Source organism: Coregonus clupeaformis, chromosome 1 (genome assembly GCF_020615455.1).
Source record: "Coregonus clupeaformis isolate EN_2021a chromosome 1, ASM2061545v1, whole genome shotgun sequence".
In the NCBI taxonomy this organism is placed as follows: domain Eukaryota; kingdom Metazoa; phylum Chordata; class Actinopteri; order Salmoniformes; family Salmonidae; genus Coregonus; species Coregonus clupeaformis.
The window spans coordinates 70430416-70455593 of record NC_059192.1 but is presented as its reverse complement, the minus strand read 5'-3'; the positions used below and the strand labels follow the sequence as shown (position 1 = coordinate 70455593).

Here is a 25178-nt window from a genome sequence, read left to right as displayed (position 1 = left end):
TCTTTTACTGATACTTAAAAACACTTAAAGTTATACTTTTGTTATGCAAGGAAATAAAGTGTGGTTGGCAACATTAGACAGGATGCGTGTGAGAATTACACGCCTAAATTATTCTTTCAGAGATTTTGTCCCATTGTTTTCGGTGCATTGACGTGGTCTTATGTTTTCTCTTTGTAGAACATGACCGGGACATTTTTGGTCGACAAGGCAAATACTCGACTGAATGCAAGACAGCCTATCTGAAGTTCATAAAAGGGATTATTGCATCTAGGCAGCGTTCGATGCTTCTGGCTTTTCCTCTGGATTTGGGATTTATTGCTTCTCGACAGAATGGAAAGCCGGGATTTCGCTCCTCCACACCACCTCTTGACAGAGCGGGGCCCGTTGGTTCACCACGCCGCCTCTCGGATAGCTCCTGGCGGCCACAGCACCGTGCAGCACCCCGCTCACTTCCAGCCTGGAAAATACTATTCCTCTCACATCGCAATGGCCCCACATTCAGGTTGGTGTGAATACAAATTTGTTTGGGACATTATAAGATAATATGCCATTTAGCAATTGCTTTTATCCAAAGCGATTTACAGTCATGTGTGCATACATTTTTACGTATGGGTGGTCCCGGGGATCGAACCCACTACCCTGGCGTTACAAGCGCCATGCTCTACCAATTGAGCTACAGAGGACCACAAAATCATTGTACGATTTTATAAAAGGCTGTCTGGTGTTTTTGGGCTGTTTGAAAGTGGGACATACCGTGCGTGTCTACGGTTGTAAACGTAACCCTGCCGTTTGTCAGGGACGAACGAGAGTTTATTGGAAAAGGAAACGAGTTAGACGATGTGGTCATTCTGGAAATTAGTAATTGCTGTGGACTCTTTAGATATTTTATGTTGCAGTTTTAGTCAATATTTTATTGAACCGTTTATAGCGCTGTTTCTTACAAAAAAATTGGCGTAATTTGTTAAATTACAGATTTAGTGAGACTAGGCCTATTCTAGACAATACGATTTCTAGTTAGAACACAAAATACAACGTTATTTGTAGATAGTGTATTATATAACATAGATTATTACATAATTCAGAAATAATATGGGATTATTCAGAAATAGTAAGGGATTATTAGGCCTACTATAATTGATTTGCTTTCAGGTGACATGGAATCTTGCCAAATGAAGTTTGATAGTTTCACCCCCCCGTAATTTTATAAATGGCTTTTAATCCATTTGTAACTTTATAATGCCTCATTTACCGTTTGTTCTTTTCTAAAATGATTGTTGTATGTGCGTAGGCTACTGTAGACCTATTCGCCTGAGCGTGGTGCTTGTGGAGGAGTGAAGTGCGAGCTGGTGCGTTCCTTTCCGTCCTCGATGAGTCCCCGGGACTGTCCCGAGACCGGGGGTCAGTCGGTGGGAGTGGAGAGGAGCTCGCGTTTATAGAGGTGCGCTTAATACCAGACAATCCGGTTTCTATAGTGAGCGCGGACGTGACGGGCGAGAATGGTTTGACAGTGCATGCATTAGATTTTAACAAGTAGCTTCGGTATCCTGCCCTAAAGGAGGAGGAGGAGTGAAGGTGTGTGTGTGTGTAAGTGAAGACTGGGGGAGGGGTGTCTGCTGCACCTAATCATGTAGTGAATCGTAAAACCGAGCGGATGCGTGTAGAAATATAAAATATATGTGTCTTGAGTGAAATCACATTAATTGCTTATTAAACGATGAGATAAGAACCCGTGTTGTTGTCGTTATAGTTATGAAAATTACTTTTCGAGCTATAGATGTTGGTCTAAATACATTACGCCTATCAATTAAATTAGGCATTTGAATCGTTTAGTTTTTCCTGTAATAGCCGAGATTCATTAGCCCACAGTAAAGGACATCCTAGACTGCATATTGGCCTTATATCTACAAGATAAAAATGAATGGCCTACAAGATATGCCAGGCCGTCTTTGTAAATACACATTTAATGACTATACCTTTTGAATAAAGGTTGAATAAAGATTGAATAAAGTAAAAATGAACATTATGGTTAAATGGACAATTAAATACAGACTGAATTTATTCTCATCACCATTATGAGCATTTTACAGCAGCACATGGTATTAAGCTGTGTATTTGAGAGCGTTAGGAATTAGCTGCTCTCTTTTCTTGTCCTGTATTGGTCAGTTTGCTGGTGAGGCTGTTATCCTACCACAGAGTATTATTTTAATAATAACAACTATATGAATTACATTTGTATAGTCTTTTAGCATTTATATATTCTTTTAGCATAATAACAACTATATGAATTACATTTGTATAGTCTTTTAGCATTTATATATTCTTTTAGCATTTATATAGTCTCAAAAAGCTTCACATTGTATGTTATTATATTTAGAATGCCAGTGCTTCAGTATTGCTTCATTATTGTTGATGGCTGACTGACATTCTGATGGGCATTGTTTTTTGGATGGGGTTCTGTTGTAAGGGGGCTGGGGAGGGGGCCACTTTGTGTTGGGCACCTCTTGAGATTCAGATAGCTGTCTGCCTGGCCCTAGGCCACTGGGCAGGGGGTTGATGTGATGTGCGGTGCAGGCAGGGCAGGCGGGGGAGTCAGGGGGAGGAGGAAAGGGTTTAGACCTCCTCTTCCTGGCACTACTCCCCCCAAAACACACACACACAAGTTCACCAATGTTTTGCTGTTCCAGGAGGGTAATTCCAGAATCTCATTTTTAGATATGGAGAGGAAAAATGTCAATTTCCTTCTTTTGTCATCATATTTTTTTCTAAATCTGTAATATGATCCATCTATAACGTCCACGTCCTTATAAGGATCAGCATGGTGTCTGTTGTGCATGATGAGGTTTTTTCTCATCTGCATTTCTTCTCTCTCTCTCTCTCTCTCTCTCTCTCTCTCTCTCTCTCTCTCTCTCTCTCTCTCTCTCTCTCTCTCTCTCTCTCTCTCTCTCTCTCTCCTCGCTCTCTCTCTCTCTCTCTCTCTCTCTCCCCCTCCCCCCTCTAGGCTGTAGTTGTTTCAATGCAGGTGAGGGTTGTGTCTAGTCTGTAGGTAGGTGTATAGTTGAACAGGTGTGCTGTCTGTATCATGGAGGGTGTGGCTGAGCTTCCTTGCACAGGTGTGTCACTTCTATGAAGGTGTGAAAGAGGCCGACACTGATGTAGTAATTGTGCCCTCAAAGCTACAGTTGAAGTCGGAAGTTTACATACACTTAGGTTGGAGTCATGAAAACTCGTTTTTCAACCACTCCACTAATTTATTTTTAACAAACTATAGTTTTGGCAAGTCGGTTAGGACATCTACTTTGTGCATGACACAAGTCATTTTCCAACAATTATTTACAGACAGATTATTTCACTTATAATTCACTGTATCACAATTCCAGTGGGTCAGAAGTTTACAAACACTAAGTTGACTATGCCTTTAAACAGCTTGGAAAATTCCAGAAAATGATGTCATGGCTTTAGAAGCTTCTGATAGGCTAATTGACATCATTTGAGTCAATTAAAGGTGTTCCTGTGGATGTATTTCAAGGCCTATCTTCAAACTCAGTGCCTCTTTGCTTGACATCATGGGAATATCAAAATAAATCAGCCAAGAACTCAGAAAAACAACTGTAGACCTCCACAAGTCTGGTTCATCCTTGGGAGCAATTTCCAAACGCCTGAAGGTACCACGTTCATCTGTACAAACAATAGTACGCAAGTATAAACACCATGGGACCACACATCCGTCATACCGCTCAGGAAGGAGGTGCATTCTGTCTCCTAGAGATGAACGTACTTTGGTGCGAAAAGTGCAAATCAATCCCAGAACAACAGCAAAGGACCTTGTGAAGATGCTGGAGGAAACAGGTACAAAAGTATCTATATCCACAGTAAAACGAGTCCTATATCGACATAGCCTGAAAGGCCACTCAGCAAGGAAGAAGCCACTGCTCCAAAACCGCCATAAAAAAGCCAGACTACGGTTTGCAACTGCACATGGGGACAAAGATTGTACTTTTTGGAGAAATGTCCTCTGGTCTGATGAAAGAAAAATAGAACTGTTTGGCCATAATGACCATCGTTATGTTTGGAGGAAAAGGGGGGACGCTTGCAAGCCGAAGAACACCATCCCAACCGTGAAGCACGGGGTGGCAGCATCATGCTGTGGGGGTGCTTTGCTGCAGGAGGGACTGGTGCACTTCACAAAATAGATGGCATCATGTGGATATACTGAAGCAACATCTCAAGACATCAGTCAGGAAGTTAAAGCTTGGTCGCAAATGGGTCTTCCAAATGGACAATGACCCCAAGCACACTTCCAAAGTTGTGGCAAAATGGCTTAAGGACAACAAAGTCAAGGTATTGGACTGGCCATCAAAAAGTCCTGACCTCAATCCTATAGAATATTTGTGGGCAGAACTGAAAAAGCATGTGCGAGCAAGGAGGCCTACAAACCTGACTCAGTTACACCAGCTCTGTCAGGAGGAATGGGCCAAAATTCACCCAATTTATTGTGGGAAGCTTGTGGAAGGCTACCCGAAACGTTTGACCCAAGTTAAAGAATTTAAAGGCAATGCTACCAAATACTAATTGAGTGTATGTAATCTTCTGACCCACTGGGAAATAAATAAAAGCTGAAATAAATCATTCACTCTACTATTATTCTGACATTTCACATTCTTAAAATAAAGTGGTGATCCTAACTGACCTAAGACAGGGAATTTTTACTAGGATTAAATGTCAGGAATTGTGAAAAACAGAGTTTAAATGTATTTGGCTAAGGTGTATGTAAACTTCTGACTTCAACTGTACATCACAAGCACACAAGCATGCATCACAAGCACACACACACACGCACACACACCCTGAAAGCCGGCTGCACAGACAGGGGTTTCCTATCTGTAGCAGCTCAGAATTAGTGCTGTAATAATCATGTTTCAGAGAGACCTGCAGACCTGACTGTCAGACCCTCGTTGGCTCTCTCTTTCTTTAATCTCTTGCTTTTCCTCTCTCTCTTCTTCTCCTTTTCCTCTCTCTCTTCTTCTCCTTTTTCTCTCGCTCTCTCTTCCTTTATCTGTAAGTGCTGTCTCGTTATGTACTGGCTCCTACACTGTCCTGTCTGTGTGTGTTTGCTGTGTGTGTGTGTGTAGGGTATTCGTGTGTGGGTGTGTGTCGTGTGTGTCGTGTGTGTGATGTGTGTATCGGACGCTGTCTCACACTCCGCAGCCCTGTCCAGTCATCCTGATGCCTCGTTGGGACTCAGAGCCAGTGAGCAAGCTGATTGGCTAAGGTGTTTGATGCGCTGTAGCCTCGGGTGCAATGACTTTGATCGCCACGGTTACAGAGAAGCGACACCCAGTTCTCTCTCTCCCCCCTATCCAATGGCAGAGTAGTTAGCGTGTTTTGTCTACCTGTCTCCCTGTCTACCTGTCTGTCTGCCTGTCTGCCTGAGAGGTAGACCAGACACATAGGGTTAGTGAAAGGAGAGACTTGTCTCCCTCTCTGGGGTGGTGTGTGTTGGAGATAAGGGTGTGTGACTATCTGTCTGTCTGTCTCTGCCTTTAGAACAATGGAGGAGAATGTCCTCTGATCATAGTTAAGGCTAGCCATGAATCTAGAATAGTTCCTCTACGGCAGGGGTTCCCAAACTTTTTCACTCAGGCCCCCCTTCCAGCATTGGGGAACATCCCGCGCACCCCCTGCACGCGCGCACAGCCACATCTATTTCTATGGACACAAGCAATGTTCATTACATTTTACATTTTAGTCATTTAGCAGACGCTCTTATCCAGAGCGACTTACAGTTAGTGAGTGCATACATTTTCATACTTTTTTCATACTGCCCCCCCATGGGAAACGAACCCACAACCCTGGAGTTGCAAGTGCCATGCTCTACCAACTGAGCTACACAGGGCACATGACACAAACTGTTCACACTTGTTTGCGGAGATACAATTTTGGAAGTTTAAAGCTTATTTCCTGCAATTTTACACACGTTGCCACGGGGTGCAGAGAACATTTTGCAGGTTTATAGCTTTAAAGCAATTTTTTGTTGCAGTTCTATACATTTTGCCATGTCTAATGTGTATTCATGTGATATTTGAGTGACTCAAACATTACAACAATATCTATGGGCTAAAAAAACCTAGCTAAAAAACATTAGCTGACATGGGCTAGTTGATCTGGACATTTCTGACAAGTTATAAATAGCTCTTTAAGGTATGCAATGACTAACATGACAAGAGGAACCGATGATGCACTACCCAATTCATAAATTGCAACTTGTGCATTCTACTATTACAACTTTCTAGAGTAAGTTGAAAGATGGACTGAGTTCCTTAAAATATATATCTATATTGTTTCATTGGGGGGCACACCCCCCCTGCCGACACACAGTTTGGGAACAACTGCTCTATGGGAGTAGGGAGAAGGTGTAATGAACAGTCCTCTAGGGAGAAGGGGGAAGGTGTAATGAACAGTCATCTAGGGAGAAGGTGTAATGAACAGTCCTCTAGGGAGAAGGTGTAATGAACAGCGCTAGGGAGAAGGTGTAATGAACAGTCATCTAGGGATTAGGAAGAAGGTGTGATGAACAGTCCTCTAGTGAGCAGGGAGAAGGTGTAATGAACAGTCCTCTACGGAGTAGGAAGAAGTTGTAATGAACAGTCCTCTAGGAAGAAGGTGTAATGAACAGCGCTAGGGAGAAGGTGTAATGAACAGTCATCTAGGGATTAGGAAGAAGGTGTGATGAACAGTCCTCTATAGAGCAGGGAGAAGGTGTAATGAACAATCCTCTAGGGAACAGGAAGAAGGTGTAATGAATAGTCCTCTAGGGAGAAGATGTAATGAACAGTCCTCTAGGGAGAAGGTATAATGAACAGTCCTCTATAGAGCAGGGAGAAGGTGTAATGAACAACCCTCTAGGGAACAGGGAGAAGGTGTAATGAATAGTCCTCTAGGAAGGAGAGGGAAGGTGTGATGAACAGTCCTATAGGGAGCAGGGAGAAAGTGTAATGAAAAGTATTATAGGGAGAAGGTGTTATGAACAGTCTTCTAGGGAGAAGGAGTACTGAACAGTCCTCTAGGGAGAAGGTGTAATGAACAGTCCTCTATGGAAAGGTGTAATGAACAGTCCTCTAGGGAGAAAGTGTAATGAACAGTCCTCTAGGGAGAAGGTGTAATGAGCAGTCCTCTAGGGAGTAAGAATATGGTGTAATGAACAGTCCTCTAGGGAGCAGGGAGAAAGTGTAATGAAAAGTATTCTAGGGAGAAGGTGTTATGAACAGTCTTCTAGGGAGAAGGAGTACTGAACAGTCCTCTAGGGAGAAGGTGTAATGAACAGTCCTCTAGGGAAAGGTGTAATGAACAGTCCTCTAGGGAGAAAGTGTAATGAACAGTCCTCTATGGAGAAGGTGTAATGAACAGTCCTCAAGGGGGAAGGTGTAGTGAACAGTCCTCTAGGGACCAGGGATCAGGGGTAATGAACAGTCCCCTAGGGAGAAGGTGTAATGAACAGTCCTCTAGGGAGAAGCTGTAATGCACAGTCCTCTAGGGAGGAGGTGTAATGAACAGTCCTCTAGGGAGAAGGTGTAATGAACAGTCCTCTAGGAAGCAGGTGTAATGAACAGTCCTCTAGGGACCAGGGATCAGGGGTAATGAACAGTCCTCTAGGGAGAAGGGAGCAGGGAGCAGGTGTAATGAACAGTCCTATAGGGAGACGGTGTAATGAACAGTCCTCTAGGGAGCAGGTGTAATGCACAGTCCTCTATGGAGCAGGTGTAATGAACAGTCCTCTATGGAGCAGGTGTAATGCACAGTCCTCTAGGGAGAAGGTGTAATGAACTGTCCTCTAGGGAGCAGGTGTAATGCACAGTCCTCTAGGGAGCAGGTGTAATGAACAGTCCTCTTGGGATAAGGTGTAATTAACAGTCCTGTAGGGAGAAGGTGTAATGAACAGTCCTCTAGGAAGCAGGTGTAAATCACAGTCCTCTAGGGAGCAGGTGTAATGAACAGTCCTCTGGGAAGAAGGTGTAATGAACAGTCCTCTGGGGAGTAGGTGTAATACACAGTCCTCTAGGGAGAAGATGTAATGCACAGTCCTCTTGGGAGCATGTGTAATGAACAGTCCTCTAGGGAGAAGGTGTAATGAACAGACCTCTAGGGAGAAGGTGTAATGAACAGTCCTCTTGGGAGAAGGTGTAATGAACAGTCCACTAGGGAGAAGGTGTAATGAACAGTCCTCTTGGGAGAAGGTGTAATGAACAGTCCTCTGGGGAGAAGGTGTAATGAACAGTCCTCTAGGGAGAAAGTGTAATGAACAGTCCTTTAGGGAGCAGGTGTAATGAACAGTCCTCCAGGGAGAATATGTAATGAACAGTCCTCTAGAGAGCAGGGAGGAGGTGTAATGAACAGTCCTCTATGGAGAAGGTGTAATGAACAGTCCTCTAGGGAGCAGGTGTAATGAACAGTCCTCTAGGGAGAAGGTGTAATGAACAGTCCTCTGGGGAGAAGGTGTTATGAACAGTCCTCTATGGAGAAGGTGTAATGAACAGTCCTCTAGGGAGCAGGTGTAATGCACAGTCCTCTAGGGAGCAGGTGTAATGAACAGTCCTCTGGGGAGCAGGTGTAATACACAGTCCTCTAGGGAGAAGATGTAATGAACAGTCCTCTTGGGAGCAGGTGTAATGAACAGTCCTCTAGGGAGAAGGTGTAATGAACAGTCCTCTAGGGAGCAGGGAGCAGGGAGCAGGTGTAATGAACAGTCCTCTAGGGAGAAAGTGTAATGAACAGTCCTCTAGGGAGAAGGTGTAATATACAGTCCTCTAGGGAGCAGGTGTAATGAACAGTCCTCTTGGGAGAAGGTGTAATGAACAGTCCTGTAGGGAGAAAGTGTAATGAACAGTCCTCTAGGAAGCAGGTGTAAATCACAGTCCTGTAGGGAGCAGGTGTAATGAACAGTCCTCTAGGAAGAATGTGTAATGAACAGTCCTCTGGGGAGCAGGTGTAATACACAGTCCTCTAGGGAGAAGATGTAATGAACAGTCCTCTTGGGAGCAGGTGTAATGAACAGTCCTCTAGGGAGAAGGTGTAATGAACAGACCTCTATGGAGAAGGTGTAATGAACAGTCCTCTTGGGAGAAGGTGTAATACACAGTCCTCTAGAGAGAAGGTATAATGCACAGTCCTCTTGGGAGAAGGTGTAATGAACAGTCCTATAGGGAGAAAATGTAATGAACAGTCCACTAGGGAGAAGATGTAATGAACAGTCCTCTTGGGAGAAGTTTTAATACACAGTCCTCTAGGGAGAAGGTGTAATGAACAGTCCTCTTGGGAGAAGGTGTAATGAACAGTCCTCTGGGGAGAAGGTGTATTGAACAGTCATCTAGGGAGAAGTGTAATGAACAGTCCTTTAGGGAGCAGGTGTAATGAACAGTCCTCCAGGGAGAAGGTGTAATGAACAGTCCTCTAGGGAGCAGGGAGGAGGTGTAATGAACAGTCCTCTATGGAGAAGGTGTAATGAACAGTCCTCTAGGGAGCAGGTGTAATGAACAGTCCTCTAGGGAGAAGGTGTAATGAACAGTCCTCTGGGGAGAAGGTGTAATGAACAGTCCTCTATGGAGAAGGTGTAATGAACAGTCCTCTAGGGAGCAGGTGTAATGCACAGTCCTCTAGGGACCAGGTGTAATAAACAGTCCTCCAGGTATAAGGTGTAATGAACAGTCCTCTAGGGAGAAGGTGTAATGAACAGTCCTCCAGGGAGAAGGTGTAATGCACAGTCCTCTAAGGAGCAGGTGTAATGAACAGTCCACTAGGGAGCAGGTGTAATGAACAGTCCTCTAGGGAGAAGGTGTAATGCACAGTCTTCTAGGGAGAAGGTGTAATGAACAGTCCTCTAGGGAGAAGATGTAATGAACAGACCTCTAGGGAGCAGGTGTAATGCACAGTCCTCTAGGGAGCAGGTGTAATGAACAGTCCTCTAGGAAGAAGGTGTAATGAACAGTCCTCTGGGGAGCAGGTGTAATACACAGTCCTCTAGGGAGAAGATGTAATGAACAGTCCTCTTGGGAGCAGGTGTAATGAACAGTCCTCTAGGGAGAAGGTGTAATGAACAGTCCTCTAGGGAGCAGGGAGCAGGTGTAATGAACAGTCCTCTAGGGAGAAGGTGTAATGAACAGTCCTCTAGGGAGCAGGTGTAATGCACAGTCCTCTAGGGAGCAGGTGTAATGAACAGTCCTCTAGGAAGCAGGTGTAAATCACAGTCCTGTAGGGAGCAGGTGTAATGAACAGTCCTCTAGGAAGAAGGTGTAATGAACAGTCCTCTGGGGAGCAGGTGTAATACACAGTCCTCTAGGGAGAAGATGTAATGAACAGTCCTCTTGGGAGCAGGTGTAATGAACAGTCCTCTAGGGAGAAGGTGTAATGAACAGACCTCTAGTGAGAAGGTGTAATGAACAGTCCTCTTCGGAGAAGGAGTAATACACAGTCCTCTAGGGAGCAGGTGTAATGCACAGTCCTCTTGGGAGAAGGTGTAATGAACAATCCTCTAGGGAGAAGATGTAATGAACAGTCCACTTAAGGAGAAGACGTAATGAACAGTCCTCTTGGGAGAAGTTGTAATACACAGTCCTCTAGGGAGAAAGTATAATGAACAGTCCTCTTGGGAGAAGGTGTAATGAACAGTCCTCTGGGGAGAAGGTGTAATGAACAGTCCTCTAGGGAGAAAGTGTAATGAACAGTCCACTAGGGAGAAGATGTAATGAACAGTCCTCTTGGGAGAAGTTGTAATACACAGTCCTCTAGGGAGAAGGTGTAATGAACAGTCCTTTAGGGAGCAGGTGTAATGAACAGTCCTCCAGTGAGAAGGTGTAATGAACAGTCCTCTATGGAGAAGGTGTAATGCACAGTCCTGTAGGGAGCAGGTGTAAGGAACAGTCCTCCAGGTATAAGGTGTAATGAACAGTCCTCTAGGGAGAAGGTGTAATGAACAGTCCTCTAGGGAGAAGGTGTAATGAACAGTCCTCTAGGGAGCAGGTGTAATGAACAGTCCTCTAGGGAGCAGGTGTAATGCACAGTCCTCTAGGGAGCAGGTGTAATGAACAGTCCTCTAGGGAGCAGGTGTAATGCACAGTCCTCTAGGGAGAAGGTGTAATGAACAGTCCTATAGGGAGAAGGTGTAATGCAAGTCCTCTAGGGAGAAGGTGTAATGAACAGTCCTCCAGGGAGAATGTGTAATGAATAGTCCTCTAGGGAGAAGGTTTAATTAACAGTCCTCTAGGGAGAAGGTGTAATGAACAGTCCTCTAGGGAGCAGGTGTAATTAACAGTCTTCTAGGGAGAAGGTGTAATGAACAGTCCTGTGTCCTCTATAGTGTCCTCTAAGGAGCAGGGAGTAGGTGTACTGTGTGTCTCTCTATAACCCGACACACCAGCCCTGATCCCCCACCACAGGACTCACAACTGGTGATTTCTGTTCACATTGTTGTAATACTTGGAGGAGGAGGAGGAGAGGAGGAGGAGGAGGAGAGGAATGGACATATAAAGAAAGGATAAAGGGATGAGTGAGAAAGGAGGAGTAAGAGAGGAGTTAACTAGATGAAGGGAGAGAGCAGTAGAATGGAGAGAGGGGAGAGAACATAGGGAGGGAGTGAGGGTGAGGATGGAGGGAGAGTGGGAATAAAACAGCAGGAGGGTGAGGATGGAGGGAGAGTGGAGCGGGGAGGCTAGGAGGAGAGAGGGAAAGGAGGAGTGGAGAGGGGGAAGAGAGAGAGTGAGTGTGGCTGAGCGTTTCCACCTGGTTGATAATCCAGTCAGATTATCGCTGCCTGACGGCACCGACCGTCGTTCCCGGCAACTCATCCGAGCGTCTCTGCAGTGTGTGTGTGTGTGTGTCAGTGATGAGTCAGCAGATCAGCCTAGCCACAGGCAGAGACAGAGACAGGCCCCAGCCCCACTCACTGTCCTCCCTAGGGGAGAAGCCTTCATCTGGGACATGGCAGGCGAGGCAACCCCCTCTCTGGAGCTGGAGATGGTGGTGGTAGCGTTAGCGGGTTGGTGTTGGAGATAACGTGGTTTAGCCCACGCTTAGAGACAGTGTACAGCGGGTTGGTGGTGGAGATAACGTGGTTTAGCCCACGCTTAGAGACAGTGTACAGCGGCTTGGTGGTGGAGATAACGTGGTTTAGCCCACGCTTAGAGACAGTGTACAGCGGGTTGGTGGTGGAGATAATGTGGTTTAGCCACGCTTAGCGACAGTGTACAGCGCTCTTCAAATAGCTACTACGCTCCAGCCAGCCAGTCAACCAGTCAGCCAGCCAGCCAGTGTACAGCGGGTTGGTGGTGGAGATACAGCACTCTTCAAATAGCTGCTACACTCCAGCCAGTCAGTCAGCCAGTCGGCTAGTCAGCCAGTCAGCCAGTCATCCAGCCAGTCAGCCAGCCCCACTCACTGTCCTCCCTAGGGGAGAAGCCTTCATCTGGGACATGGCAGGCGAGGCAACCCCCTCTCTGGAGCTGGAGATGGGGGTGGTAGCGTTAGCGGGTTGGTGGTGGAGATAACGTGGTTTAGCCCACACTTACAGACAGTGTACAGCGGGTTGGTGTTGGAGATAGCGTGGTTTAGCCCACACTTACAGACAGTGTACAGCGGGTTGGTGGTGGAGATAGCGTGGTTTAGCCCACACTTACAGACAGTGTACAGCGGGTTGGTGGTGGAGATAGCGTGGTTTAGCCCACACTTACAGACAGTGTACAGCGGGTTGGTGGTGGAGATAGCGTGGTTTAGCCCACACTTACAGACAGTGTACAGCGGGTTGGTGGTGGAGATAGCGTGGTTTAGCCCACACTTACAGACAGTGTACAGCGGGTTGGTGGTGGAGATAGCGTGGTTTAGCCCACACTTACAGACAGTGTACAGCGGGTTGGTGGTGGAGATAGCGTGGTTTAGCCCACACTTACAGACAGTGTACAGCGGGTTGGTGGTGGAGATAGCGTGGTTTAGCCCACACTTACAGACAGTGTACAGCGGGTTGGTGGTGGAGATAACGTGGTTTAGCCCACACTTACAGACAGTGTACAGCGGGTTGGTGGTGGAGATAGCGTGGTTTAGCCCACACTTACAGACAGTGTACAGCGGGTTGGTGGTGGAGATAGCGTGGTTTAGCCCACACTTACAGACAGTGTACAGCGGGTTGGTGGTGGAGATAGCGTGGTTTAGCCCACACTTACAGACAGTGTACAGCGGGTTGGTGGTGGAGATAGCGTGGTTTAGCCCACACTTACAGACAGTGTACAGCGGGTTGGTGGTGGAGATAACGTGGTTTAGCCCACACTTACAGACAGTGTACAGCGGGTTGGTGGTGGAGATAGCGTGGTTTAGCCCACACTTACAGACAGTGTACAGCGGGTTGGTGGTGGAGATAGCGTGGTTTAGCCCACACTTACAGACAGTGTACAGCGCGTTGGTGGTGGAGATAGCGTGGTTTAGCCCACGCTTACAGACAGTGTACAGCGGGTTGGTGGTGGAGATAGCGTGGTTTAGCCCACACTTACAGACAGTGTACAATGGGTTGGTGGTGGAGATAGCGTGGTTTAGCCCACACTTACAGACAGTGTACAGCGGGTTGGTGGTGGAGATAGCGTGGTTTAGCCCACGCTTAGAGACAGTGTACAGCGGGTTGGTGGTGGCAATAACGTGGTTTAGCCCACGCTTAGAGACAGTGTACAGCGGGTTGGTGGTGGCAATAATGTGGTTTAGCCCACGGTTAGAGACAGTGTACAGCGTTCTTCAAATAGCTACTACGCTCCAGCCAGCCAGCTAGCCAGTCAGCCAGTCAGCCAGCCAGCCAGCCAGCCAGCCAGCCAGCCAGTCAGCCAGCCAGTGTACAGCCATCTTCAAATAGCACTACACTCCAGCCAGTCAGCCAGCCAGTCAGCTAGTCAGCCAGTCAGCCAGTCAGCCAGCCAGCCAGCCAGCCAGCCAGTCAGTCAGTCAGTCAGTCAGTCAGTCAGCCAGTAAGCCAGTCAGTCAGCCAGTCAGCCAGTCAGCCAGCCAGCCAGCCAGTCAGCCAGCCAGCCAGCCAGCCAGTCAGTCAGTCACACACACAGTTGTACTGTGGCACACTGTTGTATGGGATGACTAATTAATTGTACTCCACATCTGTTCTGTAGTGTGTTTGTCAGTGGCACTGCTAAATAGTATGTATTACAGTTTTTTTCAATTGCTTACACACTAAAATTAAAACTTTCCCACAATTAGCAAAACCTTACATTCAAGGAGCAAAACACCGGCCTAGATTTGCACAACTGTAAGCACATTGTCAGCTTCACACTTTTTGCAAAACATTACACACAGTGATTTGCAAAACACTAAACACACTTGTATGCAATTGACACAGAAATGTATCATGATGTCATTTCCTTGCAATTTCAAAGCAAAGGCTTTCAAATGAACACACCCATGAACCAATTGGTTAAACACAGCCACCAGGTGTGCACACACACTGGTGCTTAATTGTAGACACACCAATCAGGTTTAAGCACTATAAAAAGGCAACAGGTAAGTTCACCTGTCTTCAAAAAAAAATTGACGGTGTCAGAGGAAGAGGAAGAGGAAGACCTGGAGGAGGGGTAGGACATGCACAAAGAAGAAGACAACCAAATCTGTATAACGAAATTTGTGCTACAATTGTGGACCATGTAATAAACCACGGACTAACACTGAGGGAGGCTGGACTGAGAGTACAGCCTAACCTAAGCAGGTACACGGTGGCATCAATAGTTCGGACATTTCGTCAAGAGCACAGGTGAGAAACGTATCTTCTGTCAACAGAAAATCCATAGCTTACTGCATGTACTATATCAACAGTTTTGGTATCTATTCCTGTATCATTTTACAGTAAGCTACATGTATTTTGTTTGGCCAACATAGGATTGAACGCCGAGAACACCAAGGAGGGAGGGGCCCCATATTCACACAGGAGCAAGAGAGAGAGATCATAAACCTCGTTTTGGCCAATAATGCAATCAGACTTAGAGAAATTCAAGCCCATATTGTCAATGATCACCGAATTTTCAATAATGTCCAACAGGTCTCTCTGTCAACAATAGCCTGTATCCTTAAAAAACATCAAGTTCTGATGAAACAACTGTATAAAGTGCCATTTGAAAGAAATTCAGACAGGGTGAAAGGCCTGCGGCGTGAATATGTGGTGGTACGTTTTGTTCACTGACTGTAGTATTGTGTACTGCACACATAACCATTTTACTGTATGGCAGACCTACAGTAAATTGATCTACACAATGTGATCTTTTGCTGTATTTCAGAGAGTTTTGCAAATGGATGCGGAGGAAGTCCCGCATAAGTTTATATACATTGATGAGGCTGGATTTAACCTGACAACAGTGAGAAGAAGGGGAAGAAACATCATTGGCCACAGGGCTATTGTCAATGTACCAGGGCAACGTGGGAGTAACATTACCCTTTGTGCTGCCATTACACAGAATGGGGTCCTCCACCGCCATGCCAACTAGGGTCCTTACAACACTGACCTCATTCTTACATTTTTAGACAGATTACACAATATTATCACAGCAGCAAACCAAAGGGACCAGATGCAATACATTGTCGTCTGGGACAATGTAGCTTTCCATCGTTCTGCTCTGGTCCAAAACTGGTTTCATCAACACCCACAATTTACAGTTCAATACCTTCCACCATACTCCCCCTTCCTAAAACCCATCGAGGAGTTCTTCTCAGCATGGCGGTGGAAGGTTAATGATCTCCGGCCCTATGTCCAGATGGCTCTCATTCAAGCTATGGTGGAAGCATGTGATCAAATTGAAGCAGCATCCATACAAGGGTGGATTCGTCACTCCAAAAGATTCTTCCCACGTTGCCTTGCAAATGAAAATATAGCCTGTGATGTTGACGAGGCCCTGTGGCCAGATCCAGCTAGGCGGAGAGATGTTTAGGTTATTTTTCTTTTTTATTCGGTACTGGACTGGATATGTAATTTATGTTACAGTATTACTGTAAGCTTACAAAAACTGGAAAATGTTTTGTTATGAATGTTTTGTTGAAATGTTCAGTATTGACTGACTTGAGTACATTAAAATAAATTAATATTTTCATTAGTCTGCACAATTGGTGTCATGTGGTGTTGGTGAATTTATTTTGACACTTTCTCTGTGTAAATGCTAAAAGTGTTTTAGGTTGAGCACAGGAGTGTTTAACTGATTCAAACAGAATCAGACCATATGATAGTTGGGTTTATGTTATGACAACAAAATAAGGTTTTTATAAGACATTGTATAGTTTTGACAAAAGTGTTCCATTTTGCAGATGATCTGAGGTGTTGTGCTACTTTGGTGTAGTGTTGTGCTAATTGTGTGTAGGGGTTTGAAAAACCGGGCCCTGTTTTCAAAATTGTGCTTAAGCAATTGAAAAAAACGAATGTACAGTGGGGGAAAAAAGTATTTAGTCAGCCACCAATTGTGCAAGTTCTCCCACTTAAAAAGATGAGGGAGGCCTGTAATTTTCATCATAGGTACACGTCAACTATGACAGACAAAATGAGAAAAAGTAATCCAGAAAATCACATTGTAGGATTTTTTATAAATGTATTTGCAAATTATGGTGGAAAATAAGTATTTGGTCAATAACAAATGTTTCTCAAAACGTTGTTATATACCCTTTGTTGGCAATGTCACAGGTCAAACGTTTTCTGTAATTCTTCACAAGGTTTTCACACACTGTTGCTGGTATTTTGGCCCATTCCTCCATGCAGATCTCCTCTAGAGCAGTGATGTTTTGGGGCTGTCGCTGGGCAACACGGACTTTCAACTCCCTCCAAAGATTTTCTATGGGGTTGAGATCTGGAGACTGGCTAGGCCACTCCAGGACCTTGAAATGCTTCTTACGAAGCCACTCCTTCGTTGCCTAGGCGGTGTGTTTGGGATCATTGTCATGCTGAAAGACCCAGCCACGTTTCATCTTCAATGCCCTTGCTGATGGAAGGAGGTTTTCACTCAAAATCTCACGATACATGGCCCCATTCATTCTTTCCTTTACATGGATCAGTCGTCCTGGTCCCTTTGCAGAAAAACAGCCCCAAAGCATGATGTTTCCACCCCCATGCTTCACAGTAGGTATGGTGTTCTTTGGATGCAACTCAGCATTCTTTGTCCTCCAAACACGACTGAGTTGAGTTTTTACCAAAAAAGTTCTATTTTGGTTTCATCTGACCATATGACATTCTCCCAATCCTCTTTTGGATCATCCAAATGCACTCTAGCAAACTTCAGACGGGCCTGGACATGTACTGGCTTAAGCAGGGGGACACGTCTGGCACTGCAGGATTTGAGTCCCTGGCAGCGTAGTGTGTTACTGATGGTAGGCTTTGTTACTTTGGTCCCAGCTCTCTGCAGGTCATTCACTAGGTCCCCCCCGTGTGGTTCTGGGATTTTTGCTCACCGTTCTTGTGATCATTTTGACCCCACGGGGTGAGATCTTGCGTGGAGCCCCAGATCGAGGGAGATTATCAGTGGTCTTGTATGTCTTCCATTTCCTAATAATTGCTCCCACAGTTGATTTCTTCAAACCAAGCTGCTTACCTATTGCAGATTCAGTCTTCCCAGCCTGGTGCAGGTCTACAATTTTGTTTCTGGTGTCCTTTGACAGCTCTTTGGTCTTGGCCATAGTGGAGTTTGGAGTGTGACTGTTTGAGGTTGTGGACAGGTGTCTTTTATACTGATAACAAGTTCAAACAGGTGCCATTAATACAGGTAATGAGTGGAGGACAGAGGAGCCTCTTAAATAAGAAGTTACAGGTCTGTGAGAGCCAGAAATCTTGCTTGTTTGTAGGTGACCAAATACTTATTTTCCACCATAATTTGCAAATAAATTCATAAAAAATCCTACAATGTGATTTTCTGGATTTTTTTTCTCAGTTTGTCTGTCATAGTTGACTTGTACCTATGATGAAAATTGCAGGCCTCTCTCATCTTTTTAAGTGGGAGAACTTGCACAATTGGTGGCTGACTAAATACTTTTTCCCCCCACTGTAATGGAACCAGTCAGTTTTTCTCCCGTTTTTTTTCTGGGATGTGAACTGTTGGACTGTAATGACTCCAGATCTAGATGAATGAAAAGACCAGCAAGACTTTCCTCGACTTCTCTTCCCCCTCTCCCTCTTGTCTGTATTTCTCTGTTTCTCTCAATCTCTTTCTAGATCCCTCTTCCCCCCCCCTCTCTCCCTCTCCTCGTTATTAATAGTCCGTCCCGGTGTCTCTCGGCTTGTGGCCAGCTCACTAAATCAGGCAGCCTCTGTAGTCGGAGAACGAGAGGAAAATGACATTTTAAACAGCCTGCAAAACATAACACTAAAAGTGCTTCTTATTTTTTCTGTGTGTGCGTGCAGGCGTGTGTGTGTGTATGTGCGTGCGTGCAGTAGCTGGGGTTGATGGTATTATTGTGGACAGCTACCTCTTGCCTCGGGGTCAAGGCTTCCACTGTTCACATGAGCCAGAGCGATGACATCATTTAACAGCGACAGACATGATGTCATTCAGGACGATATTCCTTCTCGGGCGGCTGGTCTGGCACGTGAAACACACACTAGTGTCCAGAGATGCAGCCACGGCAACCCTCACTACAGCAATCCTCAATACCTGCAGATAGCCACTTGATATGGCCCTGAAATGTCCCTTTCCAGCTGAAATGTGTACGCTTCTTATTTGGTTAATGTCAGCGCTGTGTGCTGCATCTCAGCTCTGCTCATTCATATTGTAATGCTGTCCATTGAGCAGTGTTTATCTGTTAAAGTGTCAGGGTCTTAGATGGATGGAGAGGTCCTTGGTTCACAGAGAGGTGAAGGAATATAGGGGAACAGTGAGGATAGAGGGGCATGGAGGATCTGCCTGAAGTTGAGGGAGCATGATCCTTTCATTCTATTCTGTTGTCTTCTCTCCTTTATTTTCTTTCTGTGCTCGATGATTACCTCTTTATCAAATGTACTGTATATCTAATATATATAATATATACTATCTGTATCTCTCTAGCCTTTTTTGCTGCATGGACTGTAAACTGTTCAGTCTGACCAACTCCATATTGGAAAATACATTTTATTGCAATAAATGTTACCTAAATGAATAAAGGTTGAGTATAAACTGTTGTTTATTTGGTCCATCGACTGCCAGTGTAGATGTGCGTGTGCGCGCAAGTGTGTGTGTTTAAGCGAGTGTGTATTTTGTGTGTGCATGCAAGGAAGTGACTGTGTGGAACAGCGTGGAACGTTACACCGTAACACATGAAAGCGTTAAGTATATTCAGGATCCTCTGTTGAATATACATGCAGATCTGTGAGTGTGTTCCTGTCTCCTGAAAGCTCTCACCCCAGTGCAGAGAGAGAGAAAGAGGGTGAGGAAACAAGAAAAGAGAGAGAGAGAGAAAAAAACAACAAAGATCCGTCATCAGTCATTCATGGATAATCAGTCTCGTGGGACACACAAACACACACCCACACACACACACACGCGCACACACACGCACACATACACACACACACACACACCCTGCCGCCTGGGTCCTAATCCTTTGGGGACTCATTGTGCCTGTGTGTGTGCCTGTCTGCATTTAGCTGTTCGCTGATTAAAACCAAACTCTATTTTGTTGCTTCCTTCTCTCTATCTTTGATTGCAGGTTTAGTATTTCTCCTCCTTTTTGTCTTTCTATTCTTGTCACTTTGTTCATCATCTGCTATCCTTTTCAATATTTCTTCTAAGAATATGTATGTTTTTTTTAAATGTTGGGAGCCTACATGCATTAGGTGTGTGCTTTTGTGCTTACTTACTCATGCTCGAGGCGAATGTTGGTCAATGTTTTTCTATGTGTGTGTGTGTCTGAGTTGCACTCCAGTCGTCTTTTCTTTTCTTTGGATTGTCATTGGATTCAATGCTCTCTCTCTCTCTCTCTCTCTCTCTCTCTCTCTCTCTCTCTCTGTCACTGTCATCCCTCTGTCTCTCTCACACACACATACACACTACTATGCGAGGCGGAGAGAGAAGGGAAGTGAAAGGATAGAAAAGAGAGAGGGAAGTTGTGTGAAACTTTCAAACACAGAGAGAGAGAAAAGGGAGGAATTTCCTTCAGTTTAGCTCACTCTGAATAACCTTCCTCCAAGTAGTCTACTCTTGCTTGAATGGACTGAACCTGATCAATGGACACACACACACACACACACACACACACACTCCAAGAAGACGGGATGTTGGTAGACTCAATCGATCAGCAGCCAATCGGAGATCAATATCCTCTCGTGTTCTATTGTCACTTTAGCCAATTAACAGTGCCTCTATCCACACTGACATACTGACCACTGAACACAGACACATGCTAGCTCCACTGAACACAGACACACATACACACTACTGTCTCTGTCCACTGAACACAGACACACATACACACTCCTGTCTCTCTGTCTGTCTCTGTCTCTCTGTCTGTCTCTGTCCACTGAACACAGATACACACTACCTCCAATGGACACAAATATACTGCGGAATAATGAATTCAAATTTACAAAGTGATAGAAATATATATTGGAATAGGAGTGGAAAGATAGGAAAAATAGTGTGTGTGTGTTTCCCTGTGTGTATCTCCCTGTGTGTGTCTCCCTGTGTGTGTCAGAGGTTCTGATTCTTCTTAGCTGTGCTGTTCCGCTCACTGCTTTACAGTTGGCTCCAACCACCCACAGCCCTGGCACACCACCCCCAGTGTGGGTGTGTGTGTGTGTGTGTGTGCGTGTTTGAATATGTCAGGGGGCGGAGTCAGGGCAGGTCCTTCTGATATGTTTTGACGTGAAGGAACTGGCAGGAGTACTCAAATCAGGTGGCAGTGGTACACACACACTACACACACACACACACACACACACACCCTACAAATGTGAGCAGGCGCCAAGCAGTGTTGACAAAAACGCACACACAGCCAGGAAAAAGAGAGGCTTTTTGTTAAACAGGACCTAGATTGCTTTTCCCTTCAGCTCTTCCCCTTGAATCATTCTACAGTCCTGACTCATTCATGGTACTTCATCAGAGAGAGAGAGAGAGAGAGAGAGAGAGAGAGAATTACGTCAGCTGGGAGAGAACATTACGTCAGCTGGAGAGAGAGAACATTACGTCAGCTGGAGAGAGAGAACATTACGTCAGCTGGAGAGAGAGAACATTACGTCAGCTGGAGAGAGAGAACATTACGTCAGCTGGAGAGAGAGAACATTACGTCAGCTGGACCCTGGACAACACCCTGTCGTTCTCCGCTAACATCAAGGCGGTGACCCGATCCTGTAGGTTCATGCTCTACAACATTCGGAGAGTACGACCCTGCCTTACACAGGAAGCGGCACAGGTCCTAATCCAGGCACTTGTCATCTCCCGTCTGGATTACTGCAACTCGCTGTTGGCTGGGCTCCCCTGCCTGTGCCATTAAACCCCTACAACTCATCCAGAATGCCGCAGCCCGTCTGGTGTTCAACCTTCCCAAGTTCTCTCACGTCACCCCCCTCCTCCGCACACTCCACTGGCTTCCAGTTGAAACTCGCATCTGTTACAAGACCATGGTGCTTGCCTATGGAGCTGTGAGGGGAACGGCACCTCCGTACCTTCAGGCTCTGATCAGTCCCTACACCCAAACGAGGGCATTGCGTTCATCCACCTCTGGCCTGCTGGCTCCCCTTCCTCTGCGGAAGCATAGTTCCCGCTCAGCCCAGTCAAAACTGTTCGCTGCTCTGGCACCCCAATGGTGGAACAAGCTCCCTCACGACGCCAGGACAGCGGAGTCACTCGCCACCTTCCGGAGACATTTGAAACCCCACCTCTTTAAGGAATACCTGGGATAGGATAAAGTAATCCTTCTACCCCTCCCTTAACCCCCCCTCAGACAACTGTTTTCCAGATCTGAGTCAGATGCTGCTTTGAAAGAAAGAAGGGAAACAGTGGGTTGTAGAATACCATGTGCCCTGAGACGTTACATCCACCCTTTCCTAACCCCTGGTCCATGGACCGACATCTCCTGTCCCTGCTGGCATCAGTTTAGTCAGTTCTCAAGTTGAAGAATCAGGCCCAGATTATTCCATTAGGAGAGGAAGAAATGGTTCCAGTGTTATTACCGCAGAGTTCTTCTGGCTAGACCTCACCCAGCCCACGGTGGAAGGAGCAACCATATATGGGCTTTCAGGAAGTAAAGAGATGAGTGAACCTTCCATGTTCACCATAGTAACAGGATGTGGGGATATGGGCCATGCAAGTCCAAACTAATGAAAAGCATAAGGGTGGATGATTTTCTGATGATCTCCTGAGTGGCGCAGTGGTCTAAGGCGCCGCATCGCAGTGCTAACTGTGCCACTAGAGATCCTGGTTCGAATCCAGGCTCTGTTGCAGCCGGCCGCGACCGGGAGACTCATGGGCGGCGCACAATTGGCCCAGCGTCGTCCAGGGTAGGGGAGGGAATGGCCGGCAGGGATGTAGCTCAGTTGATAGAGCATGGCGTTTGCAACGCCAGGGTTGTGGGTTCGATTCCCACGGGGGGCCAGTATAAAAAAAATAATAATATGTATTCACTAACTGTAAGTCGCTCTGGATAAGAGCGTCTGCTAAATGACTAAAAATGTAAAATGATAATGTGGTCCTCTGTAGCTCAATTGGTAGAGCATAACGCCAGGGTAATGGGTTCGATCCCCAGGACCACCCATACGTAAAAATGTATGCACACTTTGGATAAAAGCGTCTGCTAAATGCCATATTATTATTATTCTGGAGAGGCTGTGGTGATCTGACAACTTCAGGAGACTGATGGGAGTCAATAGTGCAAGAGAGTGTCTAGTCAGCACTCCTTGGCCCACCGATATGTACATATCCACCTCAATTACCTCGTACCCCTGCACATCGACTGGTACCCCGTGTATATAGCCAAGTTACCGTTACTCATTGTGTATTTATTCCTTGTCTTATTATTTTTCTATTATTAAAAAAAAAATTCTCTCTGCATTGTTGGGAAGGGCCCGTAAGCGTTTCACTGTTAGTCTACACCTGTTGTTTACGAAGCATATGACAAATACAATTTGATTTGATTTGAGTCTCTGCCACACCTCTTGTCCATTCAGTCTCTAGCCTTGGACAAACATGAACCATGCAAAAAGAGGAGGGAGACAGAGAGAGAGAGAGAGAGAGAGAACAAAAAAACTATACATACCTTGGCCTAAACATTAGCGCCACAGGTAACTTCCACAAAGCTGTGAACGATCTGAGAGACAAGGCAAGAAGGGCCTTCTACGCCATCAAAAGGAACATAACATTTGACATACCAATTAGGATCTGGCTAAAAATACTTGAATCAGTTATAGAACCCATTGCCCTTTATGGTTGTGAGGTCTGGGGTCCGCTCGCCAACCAAGAATTCACAAAATGGGACAAACACCAAATTGAGACTCTGCATGCAGAATTCTGCAAAGATATCCTCTGTGTACAACGAAAAACACCAAATAATGCATGCAGAGCAGAATTAGGCCGATACCCACTAATTATCAAAATCCAGAAATGAGCCGTTAAATTCTATAACCACTGAAAAGGAAGCGATTCCCAAACCTTCCATAACAAAGCCATCACCTACAGAGAGATTAACTTGGAGAAGAGTCCCCTAAGTAAGCTGGTCTTGGGGCTCTGTTCACAAACACAAACAGACCCCGCAGAGCCCCAGAACAACAACACAATTAGACCCGACCAAATCATGAGAAAACAAAAAGAGAATTACTTGACACATTGGAAAGAATTAACAAAAAAACAGAGCAAACTACAATGCTATTTGGCCCTAAACAGAGAGTACACAGTGGCAGAATACCTGACCACTGTGACTGACTCAAACTTAAGGAAAGCTTTGACTATGTACAGACTCAGTGAGCATAGCCTTGCTATTGAGAACGGCCGCCGTATGCAGACCTGGCTCTCAAGAGAAGACAGGCTATGTGCACACTGCCCACAAAATGAGGTGGAAACTGAGCTGCACTTCCTAACCTCCTGCCAAATGTATGACCATATTAGAGACACATACTTCCCTCAGATTACACAGACCCACAAAGAATTCGAAAACAAATCCAATTTGGATAAACTCCCATGTCTATCGGGTGAAATACCACAGTGTGCAATCACAGCAGCAAGATTTGTGACCTGTTGCCACAAGAAAAGGGCAACAAGTGAAGAACAAACACCATTGTAAATACAACCCATATTTATGTTTATTTATTTTCCCATTTGTACTTTAACTATTTGCACATTGTTACAATACTGGATATAGACATAATATGACATTTGAAATGTCTTTATTCTTTTGGAACTTCTGAGTGTAATTTTTCCTGTTAATATTTATTGTTTATTTCACTTTTGTTTACTATCTACTTCACTTGCTTTGGCAATGTTAACATACAGTTGCTTGCGAAAGTATTCACCCCCTTGGCATTTTTCCTATTTTGTTGCCTTACAACCTGGAATTAAAATTGATTTTGGGGGGGTTTGTATCATTTGATTTACACAACATGCCTACCACTTTGAAGATGCAAAATATTTGTTATTGTGAAACAAACAAGAAATAAGACAAAAAAACAGAAAACTTGAGCATGCATAACAATTCTCGAGTGTTGCTTTAGCAGTATGCTTAGGGTCATTGTCCTGCTGAAAGGTGAACCTCCGTCCCAGTCTCAAATCTCTGGAAGACTGAAACAGGTTTCCCTCAAGAATTTCCCTGTATTTAGCGCTATCCATAATTTCTTCAATTCTGACCAGTTTCCCAGTCCCTGCCGATGAAAAACATCCCCACAGCATGATGCTGCCACCACCATGCTTCACTGTGGGGATGGTGTTCTCAGGGTGATGAGAGGTGTTGGGTTTGTGCCAGACATAGCGTTTTCCTTGATGGCAAAAAAGCTGAATTTTAGTCTCATCTGACCAGAGTACCTTCTTCCATATGTTTGGGGAGTCTCCCACATGCCTTTTGGCGAACACCAAACGTGTTTGCTTATTTTTTTCTTTAAGCAATGGCTTTTTTTCTGGCCACTCTTCCATAAAGCCCAGCTCTGTGGAGTGTACGGCTTAAAGTGGTCCTATGGACAGATAATCCAATCTCCGCTGTGGAGCTTTGTAGCTCCTTCATGGTCTCTTTGT

The 25178-nt window shown here is 45.3% G+C and overlaps 1 protein-coding gene across 1 annotated transcript in view; it reads left to right on the top strand.

Annotated features, from left to right (window-relative positions):
* Window positions 1–25178, top strand: part of LOC121569617 (BAH and coiled-coil domain-containing protein 1) — a 105174-nt gene that overhangs the window by 4765 nt on the left and 75231 nt on the right. Inside the window, exon 2 of the mRNA XM_041880765.2 lies at window positions 178–502. Coding sequence (XP_041736699.2) covers window positions 331–502 — 172 coding nt within the window. The 5' untranslated portion in view covers window positions 178–330. The remainder of the gene's footprint in view (window positions 1–177; window positions 503–25178) is intronic.